General features: G+C 28.3%; 1 protein-coding gene across 1 annotated transcript in view; it reads left to right on the top strand.

Moving 5' to 3' along the window:
• The first annotated feature begins 650 nt into the window (after nt 1–650).
• Nucleotides 651–24,069, top strand: part of LOC108562039 (protein amalgam-like) — an 84,565-nt gene continuing 61,146 nt past the window's right edge. The window contains exon 1 of the mRNA XM_017920216.1: nt 651–931. Within this exon, the coding sequence (XP_017775705.1) occupies nt 880–931 (52 nt within the window). The 5' untranslated portion in view covers nt 651–879. The remainder of the gene's footprint in view (nt 932–24,069) is intronic.

Here is a 24,069-nt window from a genome sequence, read left to right as displayed (position 1 = left end):
ATAAATTACTCGTACTTAACAAAGAAATTTATTAAAAAATGAAAAGCTTACATTATTTTTTTTTATGATTTTTTCTATTGGTGTATTTTCAATATACTGAAAAAATATATTTAAATATTGCCACTCGGTACGCTTTTAACGTTTGCATGAATTGTGTAGAAAAAAAATGTGATTATAGCGATGTGCGAGGTAAAATTCAATCAGGACACGACCACTGCATAACTAAATATCATATATTTTTTTTTGCTATTCCACACAGGAAATCGATTGATTGTATGAAACACAACGAAACAATGATGTGACCTAAAAACTACTCAGAAACACATGCACACAAATTTTAATAACCTCGATAATTCGATTATGCCGAAAAATTACGTGATAAATTACTTGAGAAAATAAGATATTTTTTTTGTGTTGGTGCGCATTGATTCGTTTGCTGGAAATTAGTTGCAGAACTAAATGAAAATTTCTTGTAGAAGTCGCTGTCCCGAAAACCCTTGTTAGGTGGGCAACCTGCGAGAAGGGTTTTTGTGTGGATGTGTGTAGGGTGAGAGAGAGAGAGGGTGGATTCGGTGGACGCATGCGTTCTTGCTTCGAAAACTGTTGATTCCTTTCGCGGCGAATTCCTCCTGCTGTCAGTTACTTTCGCGCCTGCCCCAGCTGCACCACAAGCGTCCCGACGCCCGCGTCTCTTCAAAACTTGTTTTACAAAAATAAACCCGAAAAGTGCGCCAAAGTATTCAATAAAAAAAAAACATAACAATAACAACAAACAAGAGAAACGATTTAAAAATAAATAAGTGAAGCAAAAGTGCGAATTTGTTTCTGGTGAACTTTGTTTTGGTTATTTTTTTTCTGAGTAGAAACGGAAACACGAAAATGTGGACAATTGCCATGAAGGAAATTTTGATTCTCACTCTGTTTATATCCGGTAAGTCCGAATTCCTTCGTCCTTTTTTGATTTTTTTTTGTTTGTTTCGAAGTTGGAACTCAATTTTCCCGGATTCAATTAAAAGTTGCGTAACGCCGTTTTCACCAGATTCAATTAATTTCCATAAATCCGTTTGGAATCGCAGCGAATTTGCATTTTAAATTAGATCCGCGCTGCAATTAATATAATAACAAACAATGAAAACCCGGCGAAATTCGATGGACAAATTAATTCGATTTATTTATTAGAATTACTCTATAAAAATTACAAACAAAAACATACTGAAAAATCTTCAATTTATTAGATTTAACTCAGTAAATTTTATGAAAATAATGAAAATAATAATAACAATTAAACCTATTGGAAAATATAATTTATTGATTGGAATTATGTTAAAATATAAATAAAATGTTAATTATTGAGTAATTTAGATATTTGACTGATTTTTTTTATAATAAAACTTGATATGTGTAACAATTAATGTAATAATAAATAAAGATGTTTGATAGAAAATTAGTTCGATTATTTACGTAATGCTAATGGATTTAACTTTTTGAAATTCTCAAATAAAAACTTGATAAGTGTAGAAATTAAATTAATTTAAAATTAAAGAAAAATCTGTTTTATTTTTTTTTTAATATTAAATTTTTTTAAATTAATTGCCTCAAATATTGTTATAAGATGATGATTAATTTATTTATAAAAATTTCTTCTAATAATTAATGTATATATAAGAATATATAATTTAAGAAAGCAACACTAATAGATGTAGAAAAAAACGTAAAAATTAATACAGAAAATCTATTTGTAAGAATTATTTTCACTCTTCGAAAAATTTAAGTAAACTTAATTAATTATACTTTTTTTTGAAAAACTTGATAACTGGTAAATATTACTTCTAAAAAGTAGTTTAAAGAAAAATTAGAAACAATAACAATACTAATTTTTGCTTTAAATAAATTATTATATTTTAAATCTTTAAAAATTGATGATTTTAGAAAAAAAAAAGTATAAATAAACACAGAAAATGTATTTATTTTGAAGAATTATTTGAACTCTCTGAAAAATTTAAGAAAACTAATCAAGAAAATTAATTATTTCATTTGTTGCTTCACGTTTTACAAATAATGAAAACCAATGGAAAATAAAATCAATTTATCAATAAAAACATAATTTTAACTATCTGTAATAAAAAAAACTAAGCTGATTTTACAGAAAATTGTAATATTTATGATATTCTTTCCATTCTCGAACAGAACTGTTTTCTTCTGCTGAAAATTGATGAAAAAACACCATTTACTTAAAAGAAATATTTAAAATTTATGAATGTTTAAGTAATTATTATTACATAATGAATCGAATTATCATTGTGTAATTTTAGAAGCTTCAACTTCTCAAAATTCCTGAACAGAAAACTGGAGTTTGCTTGTGCTGAAAATTGATGAAAAACGTGTATTTATTTAGCTTCAACTTTTCAAAATTATTGAACAGAAATCTGAAGTATGCTTGCGCTGATAATTGATGAAAAAATTCCATTTATTTATAGGAAATACTTAAAATTTATGGAAATTGTAAATAATTAAATTGCAAATATCTTTACTCGCTTGAATTATATAATGAATCGAATTTTCGTTATGTTTCTCGAACAGAACTGTTTTTTTCTGCTAAAAATTGATGAAAAAACTCCATTTATTTATAAGAAATATTTAAAGTTTATTAAGTAATTAGAAATATTTAAGTAATTAGAATTTCATAATGAATGGAATTATCATTGTGTAATTTTAGAAGCTTCAACTTTTCAAAATTCCTGAACAGAAAACTGGATTTTGCTTGTGCTGAAAATTGATGAAAAACGTGTATTTATTTAGCTTCAACTTTTCAAAATTATTGAACAGGAATCTGAAGTTTGCTTGTGCTGAAAGTTGATTAAAAAAGTCCATTTATTTATAAGAAAGCTTAAAATTCTTGAACAGAAAACTGTAGTTGTTTGCATTAAAAATTGATGAAAAAGGTCCGTTTATTTAGCTTCAACTTTTAAAAATCATTATACAAAAAGTTCAATTCGAATTACTTAATAAATCGAATTACTATTGTGTAATTCTAACACTTTGAACTTTTCAAAATTCTTAAACAGAAAACTGAAATTACTTATGTTGAAAATTAACGAAAACAAGTCCATTTATTTATAAGAAATATTTAAAATTTATTAAGTACTTAGAATTACATAATAAATCGAATTATCATTGTGTAATTTGAAAAGCTTCAACTTTTCAATATTCTTAAACAGAAGAAAACTGGTGTTGCTTGCGCTACGGAAATTACGTTTTCTTTGCACGCAGAACACGAGATTGTCGGGTCGTAATTAAATTTTGGGGTTTGGTTTTGTTTTTGGTTTTGGTTTTGGGGGGTTGATGAAATGACATCGAAAAGGTAAAGCACGCACGTTGCGAGTCATAACGCAGCTGGTATTAAAACCGCTTAATGCGTGATTAAGGAAGGTCCCTTTTCGTGATCACAATAAACGGTTTATTACATAAACCGGAGCGACGACGTGGAATGCTTTACTTAAAGGCTTCACGCATCACTCACAAAAATTATTATTATTTTCTTTCTTTTTTTCGGGTATGATGACTTCTTGTGATGAGGAGGCACACGATTCCCACTCATCACGGACTTTAAATGGCGATGATTAAATTTTAATTGGAACTAATCAGCATTTATTATTATATTCTGTGGCGAATGCGACTATCGCAATGTGTGTGTGTGTGTTATTATTAATTTACGTCGACGGCGGTTTATGAAACGCAACGGAAAATTAACTGCCGTCTTCACACTTTTAATCGACGACGGTTTTAATGAGGAAGAGTTTAATCTTCTCTACCCTTTTTGTAACGTTTCATTGTTACTTTTCATTTCACTCTCGCTCTCGGAATATTCTTAATTCAACGTAAGGAAAAATCAAGATTTTTTTTTGCAGAATTGTAATCAAAATACTTCAAATTTGTTTACATATACAAATCACTAAAATTTTATTGATTTTATGTATTAAACTTCTTTAAATCTAGATATAAATGCCAATTACATCTAGATTATTCAACCAATCTTCGAAATTTAGTTAGATTTAGAAAAAAAAATAATAACCTATAAGTACCACGTGTAGGTCAGAATGACCCACCTGATATTTGTTATCATTCACATTCTATTTTTTTATCTTTTCCAATATTATATAGTGCATTCAGTAGAAGCAAAGAAGTCGCGACGAGACGTACTTATTTAGTGTATTTCTGGTCAAAGTGACCCGACTATAGCATTTACGTCTTTAAAATATCATCATTATTTGAATTTCAAAGTCATTTTGACCCATTTGTATGGGTATGGGTTCAAAATCTCCAATAATAAAATTACAAAAAAAAAACACAGAAAAAATTAATGCGTTTAACACTGAAATCTACACAAAAATACTTGATTTATAATAAAACGTTACAAATTTACGAAGTGAAAGATTTTTATTTGCATAAAATTGTAATAAATTATGTTTAAGAAATTGTGTAAAATTCTTTTGAAAAATGTTTTCAAAAGAAATGAAGATTTTTTTAGTTGTATTGAATATTTGATTAAATTAATTGCAGTGAATATATTATCATAACTACTAACAATATAAATATTTATAGAAAACTGTAAATAAAAGTAATAAAATATATTAAATTTATTATAAAAATAAAGGAGAAAATCGTCAAAGTTGTTTGAAAAGTTACGAAAGAAATAAATAGTAAAATTATGGATACAAAACTTGAGAGAAAAGTTAAAAATATCTCATGTATTGTATTTGAATTTGTGTTATTATTATTATAAAAAATAAAATTTATATCCAGAAAATAAACCAGTTTATACAATTATTCTATAATAATTACGTTTTTACTGACAAATTGAAATTATTTAGATTCATTCAAATTTATAACAAATTTTCAAGTATTTAGGCTTGATTGATTAAATCTTTTTCAATATCTTCATTTTTTATTATTTAATTAGTTATTACATGTTCTAATAATAAATCAAAACAGATTTATATAAAATTTATTAGTTCAATATTTCTGGTATCAAATATTTTTTACTTATAATTTTTCATTAAGAAATTTTCATAAAAAACTGAATAAAACAGATTTTGTTCAATGGACGTATAAAAATTTCGTATATTGAATATCGCCAACATTTAATATTTATTAAACATATCGATAAACAAAAAAAATTCAACTAAATCCGAATGAAAACATTGCATGAAAATAGAGCCACAACATTCAATACATTTCTATTATCATTATTTTAATAAAAACGTTTTAAACATTTTTTTTTATTTAGTAAATATCTACAATGTTTGTTAGTCAGAATAACCATGAAGAGGATTATTGAAATATATTTTTGTTATGTATTCGTTACAGTATATAAAATGTTATGTTTTTTTTGTAACTTTTTCCTGAAAACACGTGAAACAAAACACATTGAAATGTTTTCATTATACCGAAAAAGCGGTATTTCGAGCTGAATTTCGTTACAAAACAAACAATATTTAGTATATTAGCCGGTGTGCATAATACGTAAAACACACAAGTAAATGGATTTCATTTTAAACAAATTTAACTTTCTCTCAAAGAAAAAAAAATAATATAAAAGATAATATTAAAAAAATAATTATTTGGATTAAAAAAAAACTAAGTGATTAAGTAATAATAATAAGCAGATTTGGACGGCTTAGTGGAACAGGTTTTATCCGGATTTGCATTCATCAGTAGCACGGTGAAACGTAATGCACGTGTAATTATATATTAATTAATCCGGAATTGCTATATTCTTTGTAAAATCCGCTAATTATTATCTGATTATTAAAATCGGTACGCTCGTATCGACGTTCCGGTATTATTCAGATCATATAATAATATTAGTTCTAAATGCGTTTACTACATGCATACCAATTTATTCAAATTTGTGGACCGAATTAAATGTATTCATGGTACGTAGCAGCATTATTTCCGTACGATGAAGGTTTTCCTTCCAATTGGATATTGACTATTTAGATTTTTTAATATAGTCACGAAATACGTGGAGTTAATAGTAGAGTAATAGCTGGAACATAAACTATCTGGTCTTTGCTATTAAGTTTCGGTCTATGATCTATAGTCTATGGTCTATGCTACAAACTTGATACAAACAGTCTATGATATATGTGATAAAGATATAGTCTATGGTCTATGTTGTAAAATTGTAGTCTATGAATTATGACTATTTAAATTTGCAATATAGTTACAACATGAGTGGTGTTAACACTTATATTCAATATAAATCATGGTCTATAATATATACTTTGTATTACAGGGGCGCCGCGAAAAGCAAAAATTGTGATATATTAAAATAAAGTTTGTCCTGCGATAGACCAATGTATTGACTTGGGACTTTGACTGAAAAAGTTTGGGAATCACTACTATAGAGTATATATGGTGCTTGCTTTAGAGTTCTAATATATGGTCTATGATATAAAGTTATAGTCTATGATCTATGACTATTTAAATTTTCAGTATACTTACGAAATGAGTAGTATTAACACTTATATTCTATATTAATCATGGTCTAAAATATATACTAAAGTCACGAAATGCGTGGAGTTAATACTAGAGTAATAGTTTATGTTCTATAGAGATTATTTATTCTTTACTATTAAGTTTTGGTCTATGATCTATGTTGCAAAGTTATAGTCTATGGTTTATATTACAAAGTTATAGTCTATGATCTATGCTATAAAGTTATTGTCTATGCTGCAAATTTACAGTCTATAACTATTTAAATTTTCAGTATAGTTTCGAAATGAGTAGTATTAACACTCATTTTCTATATTAATCATGGTCTAAAATATATACTAAAGTCACGAAATGCGTGGAGTAAATACTAGAGTAATAGCTTATGTTCTCTAGAGACTATCTGGTCTTTACTATCAAGTTTTGGTCTATAATCTATGCTGCAATGTTATAGTTTATGATATATGTCATAAAGTTATTGTGTATGCTAAATTTTCAGTATAGTTACAAATTGAGTGGTATTAACACTTATATTCTATATTAATCATGGTTTATAATATATACTTTGTACTACAGGGACGCCTCGAAAAGCAAAAATTCTGATAAAGTTCGTCTAACGATAGACCAATGTTTTCACTTGGGACTTTGACCGAAAATGTTTGGGAACCCCTACTATAGAGTCTATATGGTGCTTGTTTTAGAGTTTTAGTATATGGTCTATGATATAAAGTTATAGTCTATAATCTATGCTATACATTTATAATGTTATGTTATGGTCTATAGCAGCGTTACATTTTTAATGGGTCGTGAAATGACAGCTGTTAACTTACGTCAAATCATAAGAAAAATGTTGGGTCGTGTGGCAAAAAGGTTGAAAAATGCTGGTCTATAAAATAGACTATGTCTTCATATCCACAAGTTATACCAAATCCATAAAATAAGATGTGTAAATATACGATACATTTAATATTTACTAAAAAAAGCTATCACACTTCCACTAATTTATATTCACATATATATCACCCATTCAAGTACTAACCTCAAAACTCTTTGCTTAACTATATTCATAAATAACAGGACTATTAGAGCTTAAGAATTATTTTTTTTAAACCTGTACGTAACAAGGCATTAAAGTAATGACTTTAAACTCTTTCATATATCTTTTTATGCAGTTTCTCTCATTTGCCTGAACAGGAAATTGCATGCAGCAAACACACATACGTACACACGTTCCCAATAATCCGGAGTTAAATTAAAAGCACTTTTCATCTACCCAAAAGAAATTAATTCCTGGCTCACAGAGCGAACATACACAAACGAAAAAAAAAAGAAAAACCACGCACTGGATTACGTAGGTGAAACGAATGTTTTCGCATGTAAAACGTTATGAAAACATGCGGGTGGAAATGCATTTGTTTCCTTTATAGAGGTGAACTGTTAATTAATTAACGAAACAATCCGAGAAAAAACATTGAAGTATACTTAATTAATTAAATTTATTTATTATTTATATAATAATTTTTTTGTTTAGGTTAGTTTTAATTACTTTGTATTAACAATAATGGAATAATTTAATTTTTATCTTAACTAATGAAAATTTCTAACTTTTAGAACAAAAAAAAAATGAAATTGTGTGATTTATTACAAAGACTTTGAATTAAATGAAATTGTTATAAAATAAATGAAGATTTTTGTTGTAATTTCAAACTTTTAAATATAAACTAGGTAAACGTTGGAAAAGTAATAAAAAAAAATGAATTGAATTGATGTAGTAATAAACTGAAGGTAGCGATTTGTGAGTGCAACTACGAAAGGTGGATGGAAGAAGAAGGATTCAATAATTTAATTAAAGGTCAAGCGGAGGAGGTTTGGGCTTTGGCAAAGTTTTCGTATTTCCAGTCAAAAATTCGTTTCGTAATTCTTCGGGGCCCGGGAATTTTGCTCTATTGAGTAAAGAGCTGAAGGATTTAAACTTTTCTGAAAGTTTTCACCGAGTGCACTTCCTTCAGTCTATTTCTTTTTATTTTCTTTTCTTTTTTTATAATTTATTAATTTCTCGTTGCTTTATAATTGACAGAAGCAAATGCATTATTGAATTCAGTGGACATCTTTCAATTATACTCATTTATTTCTATGTAAAATATTTAATCTGCTTTTGTTAATGAAAAATTTCAGAAATTGGTATTAGGAATATTTCAACTATTGATTTATTTTACAATTACTTTAAAAAATGTTCATTTATTATTGAGTTATTAACTCAAATTTCTAATCTGCTTTTGTTAATGAAAAATTTAAGAAATTTGTATTAGGAATATTTCAACTATTGAATTATTTTACAATTTCTTTTAAACAAGTCCAATTTTCAAGAAAAAAATGTCACATTTTTAAAAGTTCATTAGAAATAAACCAAAACCATCATATAGTTGGTTACCAGGTCGTTAGAAAGGTCATAGTTTTGTCTTTAATTTGCATGATGGATGATGTAATTGACTTTAGTGCTTATTGAGTAATTATATAAAACGTGAAGATGTGTAAAATCGTCATTTCTCGTTCAACAATTCAAAAAAATACGAAATACCAACTACACGAAATGCTCCATTATTATAAAAACCACTTCTGGCGTAAACAGAAAAGTATCTATAAAAACACAACAGTTTTATCTTTTGGACTATAAAATATTTTTCTATTTTCACGTTTTTTCATTTCCATGTTTTCATAATTCACCTGCACTTTGCTCATTGCTAAACGCATTTTAATTAATAAATAATAATAATATATTATATAATGTATTGCAGTGCGGCTTGTGTATTTTAGTATAAAGATAACATGTAATGTATAGTTGCTTATGCAGCTGTTGCTATTCTAGTATATGCATTAGCAAAGCATTATTATACGTTGTGCTTTTATATTCGGGGCCAAAATAACATTTAAATAGATTTTCAGGTATATTCGAAATCTCATCCTAGCATAATGTTTTCCTTTTAATCTCATCCTAAACGCTGCTACTCGCGTTACATGTACATTTAGGTAAAGATTTATTTTACGTCAAAAGATTTATGTTGCGTAATATTGCCCCAAAGTTGTATATTATTACGTAAAGAAATACATGGGCATGTTTCAGAATGAACTATAAAAAAGAGGGCGGATGGACTATCAAAACGACAGAAAAACTCAATTTGGCGGAACGACGCTTGGCGCCAATAAAAAACACAAATAATGCGAAGTTATATGTTTTTTTTATTTACATAACATTTAGTTTTTCGAAGCACGTAACATTCTGCTATGAATCTTATTTTCAGAACTAATCTAGCTTTAATAATATGCAAAACACATTGACAAATTTGGTAAAAAAAATATTAGTTTTTTTTTTGGTAGTTCAATGTAAGAATTTATAGGATTTATTTATTAAAAAGTAGATGAATATTTCAATAAATTTTTCTGATTTTTTGTTAGAAAAAATATAAAAAGTTCGTGAACCGAGGGTCCATTGGTTATTTACTTTTTCTGACTTTAATAAAATTTAATTGAAGTTTTATAAAACATTGTATTTTTTTATTTTTTTTTGTATTTAACAATTAATTAGTTATTTAATTTAATGTTAAAAATTTATTGAATTTAGTAATAAAAAAAAATAAGTTAAATATTATTAATTATTTGTTTAAATTATTTTGACTTTAATATACTTTTTTTAAGTTGATTTATATAAGTTTTGTACAAAAAATAAACGATTTGAGAAATATTTTTTTGAAAATTTTAATTTTCCTATAAAATTTATAGAAAATTATCTAAATTGTTAAAATGTGTATTAATAATTATATTCGTTATTATTATTATTCTGATGAAAAACTATATAGGATTTGAGCATTAATATTAAAAATCTAATATCCATTTCTCTTTGACTTCAGTATTTTTTTTCTCTCCCGTTCTGTGAAGTTATATTTTCCGTAATTAGATTACAGTTGGCGATGTAATTAAAGCTGCGGGATGCGGTAATAATGAGGAACTCTCGTAAAATCATAATCACGCTTCGAAATTGGGGGGTGAGTTCGGAAATGATTATTTAAGTGGCTCGAGTCTAATAAATAACGTCGCTTCGCCCTTCTTCGAAATTAAATATTTATGACTTCCACCATGCACACACATATACACATTACACATTTCTCGATGCGTGCGTAAGTGCGTACATGTTTTCGTATTTTATTGGTAATTATGAGTCAGAGGACATTATTCAGCCTGTTTTATGTCATCGCGCGTACAAAAAGGGCAAATTCGAGCGAGGGTCCGTATGGAAATTCTATTGGTCCTAAGCACGCTAATAATCCATATGCATTACAAAAAAATGTATAATTTTGTGTTTTAAATAATACTTAGACATTCTGTAGAATATCTAAAAATTGTTAGGGGAAAGAAACTACAAAGAGCATAGTTTTATCTTTAATATAAACATTTGATGATGTATTTAACGAATATACTTATTGAGAAATTATATATAGTAAATTGAAAAACTGCCGTTACTCCTTTATTAATTCACATTATATAATAGCAGTTATGTCCAAAGATGCGCTTTTTTTGTAATCATAAAATATATCAAAAGTTTTGCTAAGAAATTATTATTTTTTCTTATTTGAAAACAAAAGTTGCATTTTCGAGGAAATATTATTGAAAATTTTGAAAGTTTATTGCTGATGAACCAGAAGTTCCATATATTTGGTTACAGCTTCGTTAGAAAGGTCACAGTTTTTGGTTTTAATTTCATGCTGGTTGATCTAATTGTCTTTAGTGGATATTGAGTAATTAAATAAAACATGAAGAAGTGAAAAAGCGTCATATCTCGTTCAATAATTAAAATTACGTAATACCAACTATACGAAATGGTCTATTAGAATGGACAACTTTTGACGTAATAAAAAAATATTTTTAGAATTGCAGTTTTTGCGTAAATAATGTATAAGATCATTACTTTTTTATACTTTTAATAGGAATTTATTCAAAATATTAAGATTTTCTTTAGATTTATAAATTCTTTACATCTAACATATATAAATAAAACTGTTCCATTTTGGAAAGACCGTTTGGCTCTGTGGACTGGCGTCTGCGGCGCGCATTGGGACAATTAGTCGTGTCAATTAAAGCTTGAAGGTATTCGGAGGAGATGTGGCTTAATTGGAACCAATTTGAGGGGAGGAGAAGCCTACTTCTTCATCCTCTTTCTCATCCTCATCCTCCTCACGCAATTCAAACAAGAGCGAAGATGAGAAAAAGAATACACGTCGCAGACATTAAATAAATAAAGACGAAAAAAAAATTGAAAGCATCCCTTAATCTCTCCGAAACACGTGGAATGGAACGGCGAGATTATGTCTCTATAAGATGAAGTAAATAAAAAGGGGAGAGAAAAAGAAAGCAAAATTTTTGTTAAGGGAAGTTTTCTTTTAATAACGCCAGGAGAGATAATTAATACATCAATAAAAAATAATTTAAAAAGAATAGAGGGCTGTAATAAACGATTCTCAGCGATGTTATTGTTTTCTCTCACGTTTTTGTTTTTTTCTTTTTTCCTGCGATGCTTGTTGTGTGCGGACGACGTTTATAACACTAAGGGGGCGGCTTTTGTACGTCCTTTTGTTTTGTTTTTGTACGCAATTAGGGGATGTTTTTTTTTGTGTGTATAAACATTCGTTCACCGGCGGAAATATTTTAATTGCATTCGCGAGGATAGAAGTAAAGCACAAAACGAGACGAAACGAAAAGAAGAAAATAATATAAAAATCGCGCAAAAAAACGGAGTGAGTAAACAAAGCTCGGGAAGCAGCAGCATCAACAATATTGTGATTAAATTAATTTCGGGGAAAAATATGCAGTGGGGGGTCAAAAGTGGGATTTTATTTTGTTTTGGGGGAGATGGGGATGGAGAAGAGAAGAGAATAAAAAAACAAATATAGATAGAAGAATAAAAGATCCTTTATTTCTCCATCAATTTAAAATTTAATGTGCATCCAGGGGATTCACAAAGGAAGCGGAAATCTTTTTCCCATTTTCCGCGCCTCTACCGTACCACTACCACTACCAAACCCCCCATCTTACCCTTAAAAACTGTGCGCGCCATTTCGTCGGGGCAAATAATATTCCTTTTGTATTACGTAATTTCGCGGAATTTCCGTTCCTTGTGGACTGTGCGCCGCATCTTTATGATATTTGATATTGTTTGTTTGGTTCCCGTTGTCTTACGCAATCTTTGCATTTTCCTTAAAGCAAAATTATTTTTCCGCTTTTCTGACACTTCAATTTTTAAATAAATGTAAATAAATGTATCACTTCTCAATTATATCTTAGATATAGATATAATGCTCAAATAACAAATTAACGCAAATTATAAGTGACGTAATAAAGGAGTTCCGTGGGGCCCTCACAGTCGGATGTATAAAAATTTCTTGATTGTCGATGAAATACTTTTTTCTGAGGTCCCACGTCCAAATTTAATGGGACCCTCGAATTAAAGTTTGCTTTGCTTGAATGCAGGTTCATCCACTTCTAGTTAAGTCACTACAAATTAGTAAGTAAGAAATATAAATTTGTTACATAAATCAGAACTTTATTTCTAAGGAATAAATAATTATTATTGAACACATAATAATAATTACAGTACGTAAAAAAGTCTAAATATATTTATAATTTCTCAATTATATCTAAGTTATACGTAATCTTCATGATTTCAAACTGATAATTATTATATAAAAAAAAATGGAAAAGTAAAATTAACAAATAATAAATGAATGCGTCATGTAGTAGAGCGGATATACGGACCCTCACGCTCGCATGCAAAAAAACAAGTCATTTTTAAATTATCGATAATTGATAACTACGATATAAACGTTTTCTGATGTCCCTAATCCAAATTTGATGGGACCCTCATTTAAAATTTAGTTCAAGTTCTGCAAATACAAATTTGTATGCAGTTGACAAATATAATCCATTACCTATCCTTGTACGCGAGTCCATTCACTTCTTGTTACATCACTGCAAATTATATATTATGTAGGGAATACAAATTTGGTACACAAAACTGAACTTTATTCCTTGTAAATAAATAATAATTATTTTCTTCATACTTCAATATTTAAATAAGTCTAAGGATACTTCTCAATTATATCTTAGATATACAAAATGTACATGTTTAATTATTTATAACAAAAAATGAAAAGTAAAATTTTAAAATTATAAGTGTTTTTACAAAAAGGCCCTTATGCTATGATTAAAAAAAGAAGAAAGATAATATAGATAAGTGAAAACAAATGCTTTTTTTGAGATCCCAATTCCAAATTTGATGGGGCCCTCAAATTCAAATATGTTTAAGTTCTTCAAATAAAAAATACCATGGGGCCCTCGGATGTAATCTTTTTAGTTTTTCTTGCACTCGGGTCCATTCACTGATTGATATCCATTCTCAAATTATAAATGTTTTTAAAAAAGGCCCTCACGCTATGATTAAAAAATAAGAAAGATAATATAGATAAGTGGAAACAAATACTTTTTCTGAGATCCCAAATGCAAATTTGATGGGGCCCTCAAATTCAAATTTGCTTAAGTTCTTCAAATAAAAAATAGCATGGGGCCCACGGATGTAATCTGTTTTAATTTTTCTTGCACTCGGGTCCATTCACTGATTGATATCCACTGAAAATTATAATTATTATATTAGGAATACAAATTTGGTACACAAAACAGAACTTAATTCCTTATAAATAAATAGTTATTATTATGCAAGAGGAATCTAAATTATAATGCGCTTTTGCAGTGTCTGTCAGAATCGCCAGGTTTCGCCCGTTTTACCCGACGTCACGGATCGATTATATCATCGTGTCTAATTAGATTAATTATTAATCATGTTTCGTGGGTGGTGCAGCACCTGGCGCCGATCGACGAGAGCTGCTGCTCATGGCATACGAAACGCCAGAACCACCCGTTTCCTTCATCGCAACGTAAATATTAATACCTGCCAGAAATCAATTTCCATGCATTTATTAATCAACTGGGGCACCCTACACATTTTTATTTACTCTTTTTCGCTCTCTCGTATCGAAAAGCTGAAAGGTGACGGAAGTTACGTAACCGGAGGGCGGACAGCGTCGAAACGCCAGATGGCCCCGCTCACTTAGACAACGCCGTAGGGTGAACTGACCCTTAACGAAAGTGCACCACCACCCCTCACTAAACACCCCTTTATTTATGTTCTCTCTCCTATTTTTTTCGTTTACTAACTGCTCATTTCGCAATTTGCACTAAAGATGATTGAGTGGTTGCGTTAATGAAATTTCTGGTGAATCGTTTCACTTAGCGTCGCCCTTTAATTTATTACGTATAAATCCGGCAAAAAGGGAACGCTTTCGTTTTTTTTTAGGCAAGCGTTCGAATGGAAACATTCATAACGTAAATTGCAGCGCACTTATTATTTTTTTAAATTGAATTTCGTTCCATTAAGCCGTCTCGCTGTACATTTACATGAGGGGAACCAAAAAATATGCCTTTTTTATCATCTATTTCGCAATTTCGAGCATAATTTGTGACGCTATATAAAAGAATTAAAATACTTTATACATTTTTCATTGCTATTACAAGAATATACTTACTTCCATATATTTGGACATGTTTTTTTTTTGGTTTAATGAATGAATTTAGCTTTGAATCAATATATAAAAACTATTAATTATATAACAGAAACTTTAATTTTGAGCTGTCCACCATCTAATTGTTAATTGGTATCAAAATTGGAAAGATTGAAATCGTATCTATTTCATTCTGTCCACCCTTATATTTATTCTGATCATAATACTTCCCCTTTGCTAAGCTTCACACATCATCAAAAGAGAAACTATTGTGGGTAGCAAATGTTTACATAAAACCAACCCCAAGTGAAGCAACAATGAAACTAATCCGTAAAATATTGCCATTCACTGTACTTTATGTAATTCATCCATGCAGATGTCAGTAACCTAACCTCAAATTGACCTAACCTAAATTTACGTAACATATTAACTAATCTTTATTTAATTTAACATAATCCAACCAATCCTAAACAAACTTAATGTAATCATCATTTTAAATATGTAATCAAGTACTTCATTATATTTATTCATCTGTCAATAACCTAACCTAATTTAACCTAATAGCTTTCCTAACCTAACCTTGCATCCTAACATAAAATATTATAACCTAACATTTCCAAACTTAATAAAGCAAAATCTATGTAAATGATGCACTAAATGCTTAACTACAAATGCTAACCTACAAATCAACCTAATATTACTAAATCTAACCTAAATTAATCTAATCTTGCCAATAACCTAACCTCACAATACCAAATTATAATAAAAACCTAACCTAAATGAAACTAACATATTTACTAACTTAACTCATATATTGGATAGAAATAGAATTATATAAGAAAAAATATTTCATATGTAATAATAATAAAATTTTTAGATAAAGTAAAAACATTCATTCTTTAACGTCGAATAATTTATCATTTGCAATAATAATAATCGTTGCAAGAGATATTTATTGTCTGTCTATCCTATCAATTCGAACTTGAAAACACTTCAGAAGTGCACTTACCTCTCACATCGAGGTTCGCCATTCTCGAATGTTCGACCATAAAAGTTGGCCCCGAATGGTAACGGTCTCATATAATCATTGGAGTCACAGAAGCAGACATAAGTGTAAATCATTTGGAGGTGCATGTAAAGGGAGTCGAGAGTACAACGGAAAAAAAAATCGGTGCGTTAAGGACGGACGTTTCGGGGAACCCTCAGTAAGCCGAATGATGTGGAAAGTTTACGCAATTAATGTCAAACTGTGTGTGTGTGCGTTGCGGTTCTTGCGGTTCGAAGAATTAGCCGGAACTTTATTTAATTTCGACAAAACCATCCACCCTCGATCTTGTATTACAGCGTAGGATGAATCACACAACAAAGTATAATTAAATGTAATTTGATGATTTATACAAAATCTACTGTTTTTAAAAAGTTTAAATTAAATACTTGTCTTTATACAAGTAATTTTTAATTTTACATGTAAATGATATAAGAATCGTTTATATTTGGGTGGATTTAACATGATATAAGTTAGTATTTAGTAAACATGTATTATACTTTAAATTTGTAAACACTTATCAAGTAAATATTGAATAATACAAATACTTGTGTAAAATTAAATTACTTTATGAAATAGGCATATTTTTCATGAATTACTATATTTTATTTAGTAAATAGTGTATTTACATTTAATTTTACATTTTACACATTCTATTGTTTCCTCATTTTTTTCATTAAATCAACAATTTACAAAATATTTTATAATCAAATTGAAAAACATTATTAAAATTCTTTATTCCATGTATATTTTCCTTCGAAATGTAATATCATTATTATGTAACAAATAATAAATATTAATTTATTAAATCTTCACTCGTTTTCATTAAAAAAATGAAGCATAAAAATTGATTGTCGTTTCAATCAAATTAATATTTAATATCCATTATTTTTTTTATTTTTTCCATAAATAAACACTTTAAAAATCTTTTATACATAAAATTCCATAAACTGTGTTAAAAGTACCTCGTTTAATGTGTATTTACCTACGAAATGTAATGTGTAAGACATAACGATGTAATCATTGATTTTTATTGAAAGCTTTACTAAAACTCTTTTTGAAGTACGTATAAAAGTGTAAAAAAACTGGTTTATCAACGTCCTTTCATCGTCTATAAGTAATATTTTATTCATGCACAGAAGAACCAAATTAATTCGGAACAAAACGATTCACTTTGTACAATGCAAATCAATAAAGTTTATTTATTCGAATCTTTTATGTACATATTTAAACATCCAAATTAGCGAATTTATTCATTTACAAGTTAATTTTAAAGTATTTGTAATTATGTATAGTGAGGATTTTGTATAAACAATTGCTGTAAATGTCTTTAGAAAAAAAAACTCCACTGAAAACTCAAAGTTTTTAAATATTTAACTTATTGAAAATGTAAAGTTCAGAGAATATATTTTACCTTTTTTCAATAGATTTTAAACCTTAGATTATTAAGAGAAACTTTGATAAAATAAAATGCTTTTAAAGTAATATTTAATTTACTGACATCTTATAAAATTTTGGATTTTACCGTTGCTTCAACAAAAGTTCAAGTATATTTGAAACCATAGATTATTAAGATAAACTTAGATTATCTCTTTTGTGTTTACATTTGTATCTATTAATTTATATAAATTATATTATGAAGCGATTTTTTTTTTCATGTCAAAACTTTATAAATAAAATTTGATTGTAAATTAATCTTTTAGAGAAATCTTTAACTTTAGAAGAATATAAAGCAGAAATTGTAAGATTTTACTATCACTTTTATAGTTCAATAGTATAGTTTTTACCTCATAGCTTATTAAGATTTTTAAATTAAAGTATTTTTTTTTTCAAATGAGAAAAGTAATGAAGCCTATTTAACTAATTGTTAAAAAAAGTAATAATTTCTAGGAAGGAGAAAGGATTTGTATCATTTCTTTTTCAATAAAAAAAAATACTGAAACTTGTTAAGAAGTTTGGAATATAATGTAAATAAAAGTCTTTATATTTTGTAATAAATGTAATTATGTTAAGTGAATTGATTGCAATACGGGCGAGTTAATTAATAATATGCAAATATGTTTAATAAATATTTGCGAAATGGAAAGTGTGCGTATATGTGTGAGAGCGTTCGGGTTTTGGGCGAAACTTGGGAAATTCGATGAATGTTTAATAGGAAGCGAGTCGCGCGCGATTGAAATCTGTTTGTTTGTACATTCCTTGCCTCGTAATAAACAAATATTGACGGGGAGGAAGGAAGGCCAGAATCTTTCGAGCCATCGGCTCGGGCGCAGCGAATGCCAACTCCTCCAACCATCGCCGCCAGTCCACCGCCCCCGGTTCCACCTCAACATTTGCCTCAAAATCCTTCCAGCCAGAACGTAAACATGTCAAAATCATACCCGCGCGCTTGTTCATACATCACCACCCAAAACGTTAATTAAATAGAGAGACTTCCACGACGGAAAGGACAAAAAATAATGGCAAAACAGGAAACAGAAGATGCGTTAAAGAGAAACAGAAATCAAGAAGTGTAATAAGGGAGGAAACGAATGGAACGTCAAGCAAGATATGTTTCTGTAGTTTGTTTTTCTTTTTTTGGGGGAGAAATGTGGAGAGTTTTTAATGAACAGCGGGTTTTTGTTCGTGGTACAAGGGCTGATATGAAACTGCGTGCGTTTGTTTGTATGTTTTAAATTAAATTAATTACACCGTAGAGAGAGGGAGAGATCGTTGTAGTCTCCATTCCACCCCCAAAGACGCGATAAGCGCATTTTAAAATTAATATAAAAGAGAAATTATCTCACCGGAATTTATCTTTTATGTGGGACGAATTTATACACATGCGGGCGCGTCAACGTTATATTTTTGTGTTCTATTTTTATTTTCTTTTATGAAACATTTTTTTTGTGTGAAATTCCGCTGAATTAGCCGACCCCTTTTTTTTATTTTATTTGTAATATACGAGAGCGAAAGATGCTGGTTACGAATATACATGTGGGTTGGAAATTTTGTGCACGAAACATTTTCGCGCTGTATTTTATAAAGTTGTTATGTAACTGGAAAGTTTGTGGAAAATGCTTTAAATGCGGCGTAGATTGCTTTTTATTATTTGTCGTTTTGCTGAACAACTTTTTCCAACAGATTACCAACAATATTTAGTAACGTTTTCATTTAGTCATCTTACCACTCTCATTATTATGTAATATTATTCTCTAGTAATTTGTATCAACGTGGATTTTTACCCTTTTTATGAATATGAAAATTAGTCTAGAAAATGGTAAAATTATCCTTGCAACGTCAAATTAATACTTGAAACCATTACTAATATAACATTTGTCCTAAGAGTCGTAAAATTTCCATTAAATGTCAAATTAATAGTTCAAATCTTCACCTTTTTATGAATATGAAAATTAAAATGAATAATTGAAATCTTTACTAATATAAAATTTGTCATAAGAGTTGTAAAATTATCTATTAAATTTCAAATTAATAGTTTAAATCTTTACCTTTAAAGACAAATTAATACTTGAAATCATTACTAATATAAAATTTGTCCCAAAAGTTATAAAATTATCCATTAGATTTAAAATTAATAGCTTGCTTTTTATTATTTGTCGTTTTGCTGAAGAACTTTTTCCAACAGATTACCAACAATATTTAGTAACATTTTCATTTAGTCATCTTACCACTCTCATTATTATATAATATTATTCTCCAGTATTATATATTAACTTTCAACTTTATTAGTGGAAATAAACAATCTAAAATTTAATAATGTAAAAATTGTTGTAAAATTGACTAACACCTTTTTATGAATCTCAAAATTAGTCCTGACAATTGTAAAATTGTCCTTTTAACGACAAATTAATATTTTAAATCATTACTAATATAAAAATTTGTCCTAAAAGTTGTTAAATTATTCATTAAATATCAAATTAATAGCTTAAATCTTCACCTTATTATGAATATGAAAATTAGTCCTGAAAATGGTAAAATTATCGTTTTAACGACAAATTAATACGTGAAATCATTAGTAATATAAAATTTGTTCTAAAAGTTGTAAAATTATCCATTAAATATCAAATTAATAGTTACAATTATTACTTTTCAATGTGAAATTAATGGTTGAAATTATCAACTTTTTTTATTAAAATTAAGTATGTCCTAAAAATTATAAATGTATGCTTTTAATATCAAATTAGTTAATGAACATTTTAAAATTATTTCCTTTAAAGTGAAATAAAGAATTGAAATTATCAACTTTTTTTTATTAATATAAACTTTGTTCTGAAAATTATAAAATTCTACTTTTAATGTCAAATTAATAGTTAAATATAAAATTTGTCTTTAAAATTGTAAAATTATCCTTTTTTTTTTGTTAAAGGTTAATTTTGCTTATCCTATTATGATGAAAGTTAATGCATAGTAAATTTCATACCACAATTCTCGGTATAATTTCGTAGCAGTTGAAATAAAGAGAGGAAATGTAGAGTTTTCAAGTAAGTGTAGCGAGAAGGGCGTTGCGCCCCGCGTCCAATTACTAAGTTTGCGCAACAAATTAGACCTTAATTATGAAAACGCAAATGGCGAAATTTAATGTATAAACTATACGCGTATGTGTTGAAGTGTGTGTACACGTACAAAATTGCGACTGTATGAGTATATTTGAATGCGCCTGAAGTTCTGCGGCCCCACTTTATTGGCCAAAATGTTGGGGTTTTGGGTCTACTAAAACGATTATACAATATAACACATATATGTATGTATATATATATATATAGTGAGTGAACCGCAACAGTGGCACATAAATAAACTTGTTCCTAAATATTTACATAATTCACCCACGGATTATTTATTCGACCATTAAAACCGTTCTCGGACGTGCGCCAAAAATGTGTGCAGAATTGTTACGTAACGTTGCCGTTTAAAATCGTATCGAATTGGATGTGCGGGTTGATCGGCCAATCAAGCCAATAACACGGCAATCGGTCGCCAAGCTGCATTCTTCAACTCTCGACGCGCGAGTTTAATTAAACGAGACCCTATGCAAATGCCGTTCACTATTTGCGCATGGAAACATCCATTTCGAAATGCCATCATTAATGTATAAACAAATCGATTGCACCCGTGCTTCGTCCTTCATCCTCATCTCAATCTTGCGATGTTTGCGCAACGTTTCCCCAATTGCAATCCCCGTATTTATTAATAGGTAATATTCGAGTTGTAGTAGTTGTGCCGAGGGAATTTCCAACTACCTACCTTGTTTCAATACTAATTCACAATGTTTCCATTCAATTAAACGCAATTATTTATACACGATTTCTTACAATTACATTATCAATTTTACATCATTCATTGATGGAACATTTACATAATCAGTCGTATTTTATAAATGCATACGCATGAATTTGATAACAAAAATAATATACACATATTCCTCCATTTTCACAGAAAATAGGCTCTTGAGAAAAATGTGTAAATAGAAATTAACGTTAAAAGCATATAACTTCATTGTTGTTTGTTTCAAAGGCAATGAAATGTTTCATTTTGACTTTATTTTTAACATTTATATTTGAATTTAAGTTATTTTAAATCATGTATCACAATTATTAATGAATGAAACGTAGTAAAAGAAATAAAAAGAATGTGTAGAAAATTCCGAATAAAAAAGTATTTCATCTAGTAATTGACACTTTACTTGACAAGTAATTACTTTAGGAATTACATAAGTTTTATAAGGTAAAAACATGTTTTATTTTGATTTTATTTTCAACATTTATGTTTGAATTTAAGTTATTTTAAATCATGTAAGAGAGAAAACGTGTATAAGAAAAAAGTAGCGCGTAAAACGAGCGGTAGGTTTTTTTTTTGAACCGTGTAAATGCGAAAACGTGTAAATAAAGTAACGTATAAAACGGGGCAAATGTATATACAACTATTGCAAAGGAATTCAGAAAGATTTCTCTCAGAAATACTCACAATTATTAATGAATGAAACGTAGTAAAAGTTATAAAAAGAATGTGTAGAAAATTCCGAATAAAAAAGTATTTCATCTAGTAATTGACACTTTACTTGACAAGTAATTACTTTAGCAATTACATAAGTTTTGTAATACAAAAAAATGTTTTATTTTGACTTTATTTTCAACATTTATATTTGAATTTAAGTTATTTTAAGTCATGTAAGAGCGAAAACGTGTAAAAAAAAGTAGCGCGCAAAACGAGCGTTTTTTTTGAACCGTGTAAATGCGAAAACATGTAAAGAAAGTACTGTATAAAACGGGACAAATGTATATACAACTATTGCAAGGGAATTCAGCAAAATTTCTCTCATAAATACTCACAATTATTAATGAATTAAACGTAGTAAAAGTTATAAAAAGAATGTGTAGAAAATTCCGAATAAAAAAGTATTTCATCTATTAATTGTCACTATATTTGACAAGTAATTACTTTAGCAATTACATAAGTTTTGTAAGGCTAAAAATGTTTCATTTTGGCTTTATTTTAAACATTTATATTTGAATTTAAGTTATTTTAAATCATGTAAGAGCGAAAACGCGTGTAAGAAAAAAGTAGCACGTAAAACGAGCGATAGGTTTTTTTTTGAACCGTGTAAAGAAAGTACCGTATAAAACGGGGCAAATGTATATACAACTATTGCAAAGTAATTCAGCAAGATTTCTCTGAGAAATACTCACAATTATTAATGAATGAAACGTAGTAAAAGTTATAAAAAGAATGTATAGAAAATTCCGAATAAAAAAGTATTTCATCTAGTAATTGACACTTTACTTGACAAGTAATTATTTTAGCAATTACATAAGTTTTGAAAGGCATTACGTTTTTTATTGAAATTTGCGAATTTTCATATAAATCGACTTCGAATTTGATATATCTAGTTTCATGCATACAAATATAAATGTTCTAAAACATAAGATTCTTAATGTAAACAAAATGCGTAACGTAATTACACAAGTAATTTGTTCAGTAACGCTTGCAAGTGCAAGTCGCCAAATTATGTGTACTTCCGTTTCTCACAAAGTGTTTATAATGGTAGATTTATGCCTCAATTTACATGGTACTTTCTTTACACGATTTCGCTTTTACACGGTCTAAAAATTAAATTAAAATTTAAATTTTGAATTATGAATTTTTTTCCATAATTTTCAATTTACACTGTTTTCCATTCAAAAAGTTATAATTTTGATTTACACGTATTTCTCAGAAACCTATCTACCATTTAAATCGGAGGATAGATGTATTTCAACAAGTAAATATAATTAACATTTTACTTCACAAGTAATTACTTTAGTAATTATCTATTACTTTTGTAATTTATCATTATAAAATTACCATTTTTCAATAAATATTCTCAAATAATTACGTTCCTTTTTTTGATGATTTATTATAATTTTATTGTATAATCACTTACTTTTGATATGAAATTGTTTCATAATTTGATAATTCTCATTCTTCAATTAAACCAAACTTTTTTAGGTGCATAAATCTACTTCGAATTGGATATAATTAGACAGTTTAAATGTTCTAAAAACATATGAATCTTAATGCTCATTTGAATCTATTTATTTTAAATAAGTTGATGTTCTCTATTGTAAGATTATGTTGACACAGTATTGCATAGTCTTAAATCTGTGTAAGAAATGTAGCAGGTTCAAAGAAACCGATTGGGAATGTGAGAAATGCTTTCGTAAATCTCTCATCGTAAATATACATTTCATTCTAGGACGCGTGGAAGGACAAAGGAGACGCGTCTCTGTCACTATAAAAGCAGAAAGGATGTAAAACGTGGGTCGCGCATTCCGTGCCCGTGTTTCCGTCCTTTCGCGGTGCATCGAATTTCTATCCTTTATTTTTTTTTATTCTATTTCGCATTTACATGTTAAATATATGTATTTATAATAGGATTCGAATCCGTATGCA

The sequence above is a fragment of the Nicrophorus vespilloides genome, unplaced genomic scaffold (genome assembly GCF_001412225.1).
Source record: "Nicrophorus vespilloides isolate i.1.1-1 unplaced genomic scaffold, Nicve_v1.0, whole genome shotgun sequence".
Lineage (NCBI taxonomy): Eukaryota > Metazoa > Arthropoda > Insecta > Coleoptera > Silphidae > Nicrophorus > Nicrophorus vespilloides.
The sequence above is the reverse complement of the archived record's forward strand: the minus strand, read 5'-3'. Positions and strand labels throughout refer to the sequence as shown.